This window comes from Falco naumanni, chromosome 2, assembly GCF_017639655.2.
Source record: "Falco naumanni isolate bFalNau1 chromosome 2, bFalNau1.pat, whole genome shotgun sequence".
Taxonomy (NCBI): Eukaryota; Metazoa; Chordata; class Aves; order Falconiformes; family Falconidae; genus Falco; species Falco naumanni.
The window spans coordinates 82,262,278-82,274,373 of NC_054055.1; the positions used below are offsets into that span (position 1 = coordinate 82,262,278).

Genomic DNA, 12,096 nt, shown 5'->3' on the forward strand with positions numbered 1-12,096 from the left:
CAATTTTAACAAAACATTCTGGAAGTAATTTAATCAGGCATATAGGAAAAAAAGTAATTTATTCTACCCACCCATCAGAAACTTTGGTCTAAAAATGATTTATTAACTTTAAATATTGAACCTGACAATTTTTAAAGAAAGAGTACTTTTTCCTCTTTTTAAGTGGTTTCTTTAGTGGACACTATTGATAAACTTTTTAGTTACAGAAATAAGTTTTCATTACACACTATAATTAAAGAGAAAGAAAAGGTGAATTTTTCGTTTGCCATGTTATTCTATTCTGCAACAGAGAAGATTATTTTGGATTAATGCATTTAGCTTGGCTGTCCAAGGGATGTTCTCAGAGGCAGAACAGAGAACACAGAATTCTAACTGCTGCACTCCTCCCCTGAAAGAACACTGCCTCATTACCCAAAACCTGTAACATACATACTGTATGTGGTAAGTTTAAGAGCTTTTTAATTGTCGAATAACCTTTTTCTCCTCTCTTAATTACTTAATTACCTACTGTTATGCATTCTATTTTGGGTGAAAATTTCATCTATCATACTCGATGTCTAAGATTCAGTTTGGAAATGGAGCCTTAAAAAACACTGCTGAAGGCGAAGATGGAAAAAAGAAACACAGAAAACCAAAAGTTAATTTTACATACCTAACTGCTGTAAGACAGTTGCTTTTACTTGTGCAGGAAGGTTTTCGATCTGCAAAAGCTGTTCATAAGCTTCCTTTGCAGAGTGATACTTTCTCTGCAAAAGGAAAAAAGTAAATTGATTAATCATAAAGCTTACAACAGATCACCAATAGCAATGATTTCACAGCACTGACAGCACACAAATACACTGGCAAAAAATTCTAAACTTTTTTTTTTTTGCATACAGTGCATATGAAAACTTTAATGAGTGACATAGATATAGTAAGAGAATAACTTTCATCAATATAGTATTTAATATAAATTGTCTACTTAAAATATTTGAGGGAAATTTGCAAATTATTAAATTTGGTCAACTCTTCATACATGCATCATGCTTCTTACACTAAAATGAATATACTGCTTTTAAGGGAAATGCTTGAGTGTGAGTCTACTTCTGAAAAAAACTCTATACAAATTCCTCCCAGGAAATTCATATCAGAAATGAAGATCATCAGTAATGGGCAGCTGGTATAATTTTGCCTCTCTCCTTCCTTCAGTACATTTGAACTGCCTTATCAACATTATTTGTTGTCCTGGTAAGAGTCCCACCATATGCAGAATTAAAACACATCTGTGGATTATGCCTGGAGAATGAAGGTATGTAATCTTATTAAGTATACGTAAAGCATGGAAACATGCAATTCTTAACTCCCTGTAAAAACAGGTCTTGATATAGAAAACACATTTCCAGGTTAGGATCTTGGTCTTCATTGACTTCTGGAACAGTATGAACTGTTTTGTACATATTAAATGTTAAGACTTCTCAATATATGAATTTTTAATTTTTTTAAATAATTCAATAATGACATTTTTAAAATGTCAGCATGTCAGCATTTATTTTCATATTACCCTAACAATAACTGCTTAACAGTGAATGTATTTTAAATGCTTAATTCTTCTGTTCCTCCTCTCCCACAAAAGTCTAGAAGACATAAATGCTGAGGTCTGCTACGGATACTTTATTTTTTTTTTTTTAACTTACTAAAAATTCTATAGAATTTTTTAAGAAAAATTTTTCAGATAAGTCAACATTAGACTTCATTCTGGCAAACTGATGAAGAGCATATTAATATAAATGGGGCCACCTAAATGCAAACAATCATGACTTAGTTACATTTGTTTTATGCAAAGAGTACACAGGACTGAATACTGGTATTAAAAAAGGGACAACTGGAAGAAGACTCTGAACAATATAAATACCTATTAGAAGTTAAACATGTTATTAAGTTCTTGAGATCTCACAATCACAAAAGACATCTCTGTTGATTTAAAAACCTTATTCTAGTCAGGAAGAAAAATTAAAGCAGCAATTACATACTTTCAAATGGAACAAGGGGAAGTTGGTAGAAAAGATTTTTAATTGGTGTTCATGAAATGCAGACAACTGGTAAGAAAACAAATAATATAAATAAATAAAATATCCATGTCCAGCAAAATAAAAACAATCAGGCAAAAATTTTTTAAATTTAGCACTGGGAACAAAATTCGTAGTTTATGACTGTGAAGGGTAAGCAAATGAACAGATGTTCACTGTATAGCATGACAGCAGAGGCAGCAATCTGGATGTCAAACAGGTAAATATTAGTGCCTAATATTCACACTTTGGAGAAGATGTTTACATGCTTGGGAGGATAGAGAAAGACTTATTAAAATAGGTCTGTTTTCCAGATCTAGAGTATTTTTTTACTTTTGTTACTTGTTGTATAATTTACCCTTTAGAAATGTCTACATACATGCCTTAAAAATATTACAGAAAAATGTCATGTTTACATTTGGGGTTATTTCACAGAATCATAGAATGGTTTGGGTTGGAAGGGACCTTAAAGATCATCAGTTCCACCTGCCATGGGCAGGGACACCTTCCACCAGACCAGGTTGCTCCAAGCCCCGTCCAGCCTGGCCTTGAGCACTGCCAGGGATGGGGCACCCACAGCTGCTCTGGGCAGCCTGTGCCAGTGTCTCGCCACCCTCACAGCGAAGAATTTCTTCCTTACAGACATAAGTTAATTTCAAAGCTCCAAAGTCCATGATGTTTGGCTGCATCATGAACGGCCTTAGAAATGGGCAGGGGGATGGGAATCCAACCCGACATCTTTCTTTAGACACCCTATAAGCTACCAACCTAAAGAGCTAGAGGGACTCACACTGTCACAGATGAAATAACAGAAACAAGCATTAAACATCGTGAAAAATCACTGCTAACTCTTATCAGCACTGGCCTATTCTCTTGTTCAGAGGCTGGCAAGGGATCATTTAAACTCCAGTACTGTGAAGGTATGTAATCAAGGAATAAATTAACTTTTTCATTAAATATTACAGAGTAGAAGATTTTCAAATATATGGAGGGTTTCAGAAAAGTGTAGCACTGCGTCCTTTAAAAGAAACCAAGCAACCAGCCTGCCTCCAAAAACATCTCTTCATTGTGTCAGAGGTAATATCCAGAATGAAGTCAAGACCCTTTGTGGTTCCAAGTTTCTCAAATTCCAGAAAAGATACCCCTCCCAACCAGAACTGTGAGCAAACCAGGTCTAATAGTAGAATGCACTGAAACTTTTTTGCTCTGACTTGCATTAAAAAATAAAGTTCCCGCTGCCTATGATCAGGTCAGAAAGCATAGTTTAGGCACTTGAAACATTGGTTGCACTGTTACATAAGGCACCTGGCACGGTGACCCGAGCTGTTCAAGTTTCCATTTTACTCTAGCAGATCAAAAGAACTAAGTGTTGAGGATGCTTTGTTATATAAACGTGTCAGATGCGCTCCACTGGTCAGAATGAAATCTGGATGGTGGCCAGGTAAGAACCGTAACACTCCATTGAAGCTTCTTAATAGCGTTTTGGGACAGGGGATTTCTGTCTTGTTGTACAGCTTTGCACCAAAAGCATTCAAAAGAAAAATATCTTGTTTATCAAATTCATATCTTTTGTTTCTATATAAATACCTTAAGTCATTTTTCACTGTGCCGTCAAAAGATAGCACATACTTTATCAAGCTACTTTTCCACTGACTGAAAATGTAGTTTGTGCCTGTCATCCATTTTAATTGTAACAGTTTTTGTTTTCACGTCACATCCCTTCCTCAGTCATATAATACCTATAAGCATGATAAAAGGGCATACAATTTACATTATATGTCCAGTCAGTCAAGTTACATATATACAATAGCTATTATTTCAGTATCTACTTGGTTTTAATTTACTTATATTCTGGAAGCTCAGTAATTGTTCTGTGATTTCCCAAAAACTCTGTGGTAGGATGTGATATAGAATTCATGACACAGCTTTATGCACTGTTGACCTCAGATGTCAAATGCTTCTGTCACATACGTTCAATTGGATTTGAAAATTTCATGTCAAATATACTCAAAAGGCACCTGGGCAATGGGCTAGACTCAACTATGTTTGTATGTATGAGAAACAGTATGAATACATACGAATTGAGAAACTGCATTTTTTTTAAGCCTAACTTTGAGAAGACATACATAATCTCATAAAAGAATTTTACTAAAAGTTATGTTTAGGGTTTTTTTTACATTCAGCTTGGGAGACTAGTAAATGTGTATGTTTATTAAAATAGCTACTTCATTTTATATCATGACAGTTCACATAGAAAATCTTTTTAATTTAGCCAAAGCAAATAAAATTTCTTTAGTCATTTGAGACTTCAGCCTAACTACAAAACCTTCTATAATTGATTACATCATGCAGTTAGAAACTCAACCACACTTTATGAAAAGGAGCTTAAATCTTACCTGGATTTCATACAAGTGGGCGATGTGAAACTTAACTGTAAGAGTGGGAAAATCAAAATGATTAGTTTTAATGAATGACAACAACAATTACAGCATGCTTTTTCAAGTGAGAGGTAAACAATGTTTTAAATCTATCAATGCAAACCCAACATAAATTACATTTTGAAGATACAAAAATAGTATTTGTTTACATTGACATTTTATGCTTAACATAGCAGAACTGACAGAATGAATATGTATCCTAACAAAGCATTAAAAATGCAAATAGATATTGCAGAAAGGCAGTCCATGGATTTTATTTGTATTCTGAAATGCAGAGTCCATTAACCTTTCAGCAAACTTCACAGTAAAATAAGCAGAGATGCACAGCAAGAGAACACAGGTATTATTTTCTGTACATAGCTAGGTTAGAAATAAAGAACAGAAAACTGTACTATGCACTACCAGCTTTATACAGGTTCTTAAATTTAGGTATTTTTTTCCTTTTTAGGAATCGTCTTTCCCCTGTTACGCTGAACTAGAAGTGTTAATTACAGATGATATTTTGGTTATTACAGTAAAGCACCTTAAATTCCTCATACAAATTGCACAGAAAGCCGTTAACACTACTAGCAGCTCTCGGAGGCAAGAAAATTGCTGGTTAGAGGAAGAAAAGGAAAGGTGTTCAAGAGTAAAAGCACAGGGAAAATTATCCTCATGCTGCTCAAACCGTTAAAGAAAAGGTAGAGTGTCTGATCAATAAGGCTTGAGGCTAACCTAGACTAGCCATCGACTGGCAGACAGCAAAAGCCAGTTGAGATGAATGTAATCCTTATTCTGATTTGATGAGGAAAGACAAATTCCTTGGAGACAGACTTTTGCCTTATGTTCCTGAGGACTACAAGTAAGAAAACACCTGTTTCTGAGCAAAGCTTGATTTATTTCAATTACACAGATCTCTTTTTCTTTAAGCTACAGAAGAGTGCAACACAGAGGTTTATACAGGTAATGTGGACTTCTAGGGTTTCTCTCTGGGTCACAAGGGAGGGGAAAAGCTCCCTTTGTGCACTGCTTTGTCCTTCACTTATTATAAAGAAGGTATCCTAGTGCACTTCAGAAACCAGGTCACAAGGAAACACATCATCTAAAATTTTAATAAAACTTTCTGTGTTCCTTGCTACAGAGCACATTAACACACCCATTATGTTCACCACATGACCAAACTTCACTCTGTACTGATCAAAGAAAAATCTCTGCTTTTGTTTTGGGAGTTCAATATCTAAAAAATCTTGTATTTTTTTCCCCTTAATAGCAAAACCCCCTTCAGTGTGAAGCTACAAAAGGAAGCCATGCCATGCAGGGGAAAGAAATTAAAGTGCCACATTACAGACTACCTAAATAGAGAGCTGGCATACTTAGCACGCAAACATTTCTGCTAGGAACGCACTCACTGTAATACTGTTACTCACCCAGCCTTTAAAAATCCAAGGGGTAGGATTAAGGCAATCTCAAGCATTTATGTGACTGTACCTGACACCCTGGGTCTGAGTGGATGGTTCTCCTTCTGCTAAGCAGTACAGGAGAACCTGACAAAGCACCTCTCATTCCTCCTCACTCTCTTCCATTGGGTTTGTCAGGCACTGTGCCCAAGGCCACCGGCAATGAAGCCTTTACAGTAACTCTACATAAATCTGGGGGCGGAGGGGACTGTGGGGGAAGGGTTATGAAAACCTTACAAAAATCCAGAGATACAGTGAAAAACAATAAAGTGAGTGAGAAATAGTATTAACTAACATGAAATACAATAAACACATATCTGGTAGAAAACAATAAATGTATATTGACCTATGAAGAATTCTGCAAATAATTTTAAAAAATTATCTGTGCCTGCTCCTGATAAGTGACAAAGCTTTGGGAAAGTCCTTGTAGCACATCTGGCTCCTTGGTACCGCTAACAGCCAGCAGTTTCATCCACGTAAACAAACCCCCTTTCACTCCCTTTGCTGATAAAATACTCACAACTCCATCCAGCTCTGAATTAAAGAAATAAAGAAATGTTTTATATACTTTATCCAATGCTTCTGAAGTTAGACTTAGGAGCTAACTTAACACCAAGAGCAGCATGAAGGTACCTTAAAACCTGAGGTAGACATTTCCTTCACAACGCCTGCCTTTTAATTCTTAAATGCTTCAAAACATGCAGGATATGCCTACTCTTGCATACAGTTCCACTAAGATAAATATAAATACCTGCAGGATGCTCTGTAACAGCCTACAGTACATAAATCACATATGACAGATCATACTGCACCAAAAGATTAACATGTTCAAGTACAGACTAATATATAGTTGGCACCTAATAAAACAATCAAATTACTTTTTATACTTCTTCCTACTTCAACAGTGTAAGACTGATGCTGAATTTTACATCTATAGATTTAAATGGCATTCAAATGATCACTATCTAGATTATCAAGGTGCCACAAAGTTTTAAGTAATTGCTATTTAGTTTGTGCCATGGCACAAGCACTACATTTATAAATAAATAAATGAACAGTCAAATAGTACACTTCCTCCAGAACTCAAGACTTCAGAGCAATTAATAAGCTAAGTCTCAATTTTTACTTATTCCATTTATTATAACAACCCACAATTCCACTGGAAGATCTGTATCCACTCACAGATGGAGCCAAGTTTTGTAGTATCCCCCCTCTCAGTACTGATTCTTTTGATTTTGAAGGATTGTTTCATTAAGAATTGATGCAGTTCTGAGCATAAAACTTAAAAAAATCTACAACAAAATAAATGGAAATACTTATAGGGTACTTACTTTCAGCATTAGACAAAGTGCAGGGATTGCAGTCAATCAAAGCTAACTGAAAATGCTGGAAAAAAAGAGAATTATTTGTTTTTCAAACAAAGTAATAGCAGCACTCTGGCCAGTTACTAAGAATAAATCAATTTTGTACTTGAAAATCAATACTGCATTTTACCATGTGTCTTAAAGAAAACAATTTTCAATTTCTGTTCAACTATTTGTTATAGGAAAGTAATTTCTTTTTATTGCAGATGCAGCACCACTTCTAGTAATGTAGGATGGCAACAGACATCTTCTCAAAACAACCAGGATAGCACCTAGAAGAATGGCTGCATCAAATGAATGGTCAGAATTGGAAGATCAAGCTTTCCTCAGAATACACAACTGGGAATGTAGTCATACCAGCCCACAGCCTCATGGTGAGAAACATCCAAGCTCTCCATTTTTCTATCTAGAAAAACAGAACAGTCTTCCTTCAAATGGAGTGATTTGAAGTCTTTTTTTAAAAACTGATCTCTTGTCAAAAAGCACACAAACTGAATACCTTTGCATTAAAACACGAGTTCATAAATTCTTACATCCTCTCCTCCAGGTATTAAGGTAACTTCAGTTACACATTAAAGCTTGTTTATTTTTAATCACTTTTCCTCAAGAGATATGAAAAATATCTTAAAAAAACTGTGCATTCTGAAGTTCTGAGCCAAGTATTTCACTCTTCTAGAACGAAGGTCACACACAAGCAGAGCAATGAAGTCTGTCTGCCAGAAAGTCTGGATGTAAGCAGTCATTTCACAAGTGTCATGCTAATTTAGTGAGCACTATTTACAGTTTGAAACTCAACCAAGTGTGTTAAAATGAACGGAACAGGCAAACTCAAGTGCCTCTGAACTCTTCCATAAACTTTGTAGAAAATTCCTACACAGTGTAGAATTCGGATTAATATATTAATCAAATACAGAATAAGGCCTAGGAACATAAGAACCTAAGAGATAGCATATATAATACTATTGGTAATAAATACAGTTACCTACAAAATACAGTTTCAGGTGGCTTCTAATACACAAAACACTACTGATGCTTCAGTAGTGTTTTTTTTATTTTGTTGGCACAAAAATGCTAATTTAGGTCTGGCTGTTTAAGATGCCAAACTAGGTGGCATCAGGAGCTCATCAGAAGAATGAGAGAAGAAGAAGAGAAGAAAAAAAAATAAATCCTTATTAATGGGTGTATATGCAATTCATTTTCAGCATTGTCATACTCCGAGCTACTAGATAATAGATAACTTTCATCATGGTCTGGTCCTACTAATACCTCATGTATAGTATGTCTAAATAACACAAATCTCCAAGATTTCTAAGAGTTTAACAGATCACTGTATTTCTAAATAAACATTTTTAATAGAAAAAATATTAGAAAATCAATCATTAACTATAGCAAAGCATAAAATAGAATGCTGACACTTCCATGAGCTCTGAGGCACACAGTGATGCAGCTTACCTCCTCACTGACTTCTATCATCATTTATAATACATAACAGCTTTTAAGAAATGAAACAAACTCAAGTTGTATGGTAACAAAAATTTAAGATTTTTAATGAACATTTTAGCAATATTATTCCCAGAAGAGAGCACAGAAAACTATGAACTCACATATACATTACTTGTAAAATAACTTTTTAACCTCAGAGCAAGCATTAAATAAATAAATATTAAATATTAGCTTATTTCTCTGCCCTGCCTGTTCCTTTTCCTACTGTTCAAGCAGTCAACTTAGTATCTCCCCTCACTTACATTGCAATGCAGGCTGTGTGCCTCAGAGACATCCTTTAGTCGGTTACCATAGTGATTCTACTAAGCAGGCAACTTAAAAAAAAAAAAAAGACTAAATAAAAATAAAATGCTGTACTTTACATTGCATTTTGCCTGACAAAAGAAAAAAAGGAACAGACCTATATACTTTGGCCTGTACATTGAGTATACCGATCTAAATGGTACAAAATCCTTTTTGCAAAGATGTGTCATCTTGCACTGTCACTAACAATTAATATGAAAAGATAAAGCAGAAAGGAACAGATTTCCTCTCACCTAGCAATGCTATTGTAAAAAATAAGCAGATCTAAAGAGAAATGATCGGCAACTGTTCTGCAGTAGCTTTTCAGAAGGGCTATTACAGCGAGACTCACTGAGAGAAAGCACACAACCATATAAGAAAATCTAACCATTTTAATCTTTAACTATACCGGTAGTATCAGTGCTGAACAGTCAAAAAAGGCAGGAATATCCTTATCGATGCCTCCTAAACATTTAAATTCTTACGATTACATTAGCCGACTTTGAAATCTCAAAATCCACATGATGAAAATTTTCTGTGTAGTAAATTTCTGCTTGCGCTATACACTAAGCTACCAACAGTAAATAAACTGATAAACTGAAGCCCGTAACTACAGCAAAATAAACCATTCACTCTAAACAATCTTCACAAAGCAATGCACAAAACCCCAGAACCTTTCAAACCAAGAACCTTTGAAATGCACATACACAGCAAACCTACACCTCTCGCCAGATAAATAATACATAGCTCCCCGCTAAGTAGTCAAAATCAGACACACAAAAAAAGCATGCATGTATTCTAACGCATAAACCTCATAAGCCAAAAGCAGACCCACTAATCACAATTACCAGCACCAAAAAATTAAAAAATAGTAATCATTTCCAACTTCCATTTCTGCAACAAACAGAAGCGGCTAGCAAACATCTGCACCTCTCTCAAATATTGCAGCACTGAAGCTGGCTACTGCTGTGTGAAATAGTTATTATGCAGGAGAGGCCGCTGCAGTTCAGAGACGACATACAATACCTCAAGGCAGACAGCAGTCTATAGAAATTCAAATCCCGAGTAAGAGGATTTACCTAGAAGGCAGTGTCCTGAATGTTAAAAAGTAACAGGCTCTCTTCAAGAGCTGCAGCACAAATCATAATATACCTTGATTTGTAGCCATCTGTAATTGCACAATTATCTACAGCATATTTTGTCTCCTCTGAAGTCCTTGACTTGCCTCTGACTGTGGAAACAATTCCGAAGGTAACCTTCCCAAGGATCAGAAGCACAGTGGATTCCATACAAACAGAACTGATGAAAGCATTAGGTCTGGTAGTAAAGTAACAGCAATCTGACACTGATTTAGATAATTTAGTATGATTTCCTTGCTAGAATTAACACCAGTTCTCCTCACAAATTAGTCCTTTACCATTTAAGAGGCAAGTACCCAGGTTTTTGTTGCTTCTTTAACTGATAAATGACCAACACAAAAAGAACTGCTTTCTTCTTAGTGCAGTATTTTCAGTACTGTCTCTGTTTACATCCGAGCCCGAGACCTCGAAAATAGAGGAGACTACTCCCTCCTCCTCTCGAGGATGACATTAGCAAGTTTAATAGCTCTCGGTTCTGCATTTCGTTAGCAAGCACGGCAAGCCATCATTTGAAACCTGACAATTCTCACGGACTTACCGTGAAGGAAAGCTCCATCATGACTCAGTAAAATTCTGTCAGGACATGGCTTTTTCTGCCTATGTGACCTAGGTGCGATGGCTGTGTCCCTCAGTGCAGCCTTTGTTCGGGTAAGTAGGACACGGAGCGCCTTGCGTAATCGGCCGTGGCGGAGCGCCAGGCCTCCATTTGCCAGGCCCGTTCAGGGCCAGGGGAGAGGGTCAGGGAAGGACGCGCTATGTGTGCTGCCATGTCAGCTCACAGCTCCGCTCCCCAGCCTTCTGAATTCACAACACACGCATCTTGCAAGATGAAGGCTTCTGCAGGGTAAACCCTCTGTTACTTTTGTCCAGCATTCAAAAAAAACCAAAACCAAAACCCTTAAGACTGCGGAAAACTATCGCATGGACAGGGCAGAAGAAAGCTGCTTGAGGACAGAAGATACAAAGGTCACATATACCAATAAAACTGATAACAGGATATGCTGAGAAGAATCTCATTTTGAATAGCTACAAGTGAAAAATTCTTTTCAGACAGAAAGATCAGAAAAGCTGTTATTTCCACTAGGCAAAAGAAGGCTGCACTCAAATCTACTAACCAACATCTTGCATAGGGCACCACAGTGATTTTCACAAAGCTATCTCAACACTCACGCTGCCTGCATGTTTTATCATTATTTGTGCAACATCACAATTTAGCTATTGCTGTGTTATAAGCCCAAAAGACTGCCAGACACAACAAAATGCCACTGGGAAAGGGGATGACTGGAAGCTTGCCACCACTGCTGCATCACCGGCATCACCGTGGAGCTGGACGCCCAGAGCTGGGGTGGTTTCAGGACCCGCAGCACTCTGCCTCCAGCCCACACAGCCACCCTGCCTGAACCGAAAGCACAGCATAATCCCTCATGGGAATCTGTGGCTACCCAGCCAGTACATGTGGCTAGTTACTACTGTGTGCCCTGAACGCCAACCTTTCGGTTGCAGTTACAGCCAACAAACCTGGACCAAGATACCTCTGATGAGAAGGTCCACAAATGAAGTGTACCAGCACCAACACTCATTAGCTTGAATGCTCAACTTCCGAGTCAACTATTGCTCTTCTCATGGTTTGTTCTTCCCCTTGCCCCAAATGACAGAACACGCCACACAGCATATTAATTCAATGTGAGTATTTACTGCTCTTTGTAATCGCGGCATTTCTAAAATACACCTATAATTTTACAGGAAAACTCCAAAATTACTCAAAAGCCCAAGCAAAACTAAGTAAGAGAGGGCAAAGAAAATACTCCATAGGCCAGACATTGTAATGGTGTGATCCACTGTCAAAACCAGTTACACTATTACTCTCTTGCAGTTTGACTGCAGTTCCA

The 12,096-nt window shown here is 36.8% G+C and overlaps 1 protein-coding gene across 21 annotated transcripts in view; it reads right to left on the minus strand.

The window, feature by feature from the left end:
* Positions 1–12,096, minus strand: part of KDM6A (lysine demethylase 6A) — a 162,955-nt gene that overhangs the window by 56,481 nt on the left and 94,378 nt on the right. For 10 of the 21 annotated variants that reach the window (XM_040585252.1, XM_040585248.1, XM_040585261.1 and 7 more), the window contains exons 7-9: positions 7,251–7,305; positions 4,442–4,476; positions 653–746 (exon numbers count right to left, since the gene is read on the minus strand). In XM_040585252.1, the coding sequence (XP_040441186.1) occupies positions 653–746; positions 4,442–4,476; positions 7,251–7,305 (184 nt within the window). Of the gene's footprint in view, positions 1–652; positions 747–2,009; positions 2,076–4,441; positions 4,477–7,250; positions 7,306–10,745; positions 10,783–12,096 lie in introns of those variants that run through there. The other 11 variants (XR_005826587.1, XM_040585243.1, XM_040585242.1 and 8 more) reach the window with 3 other exon arrangements.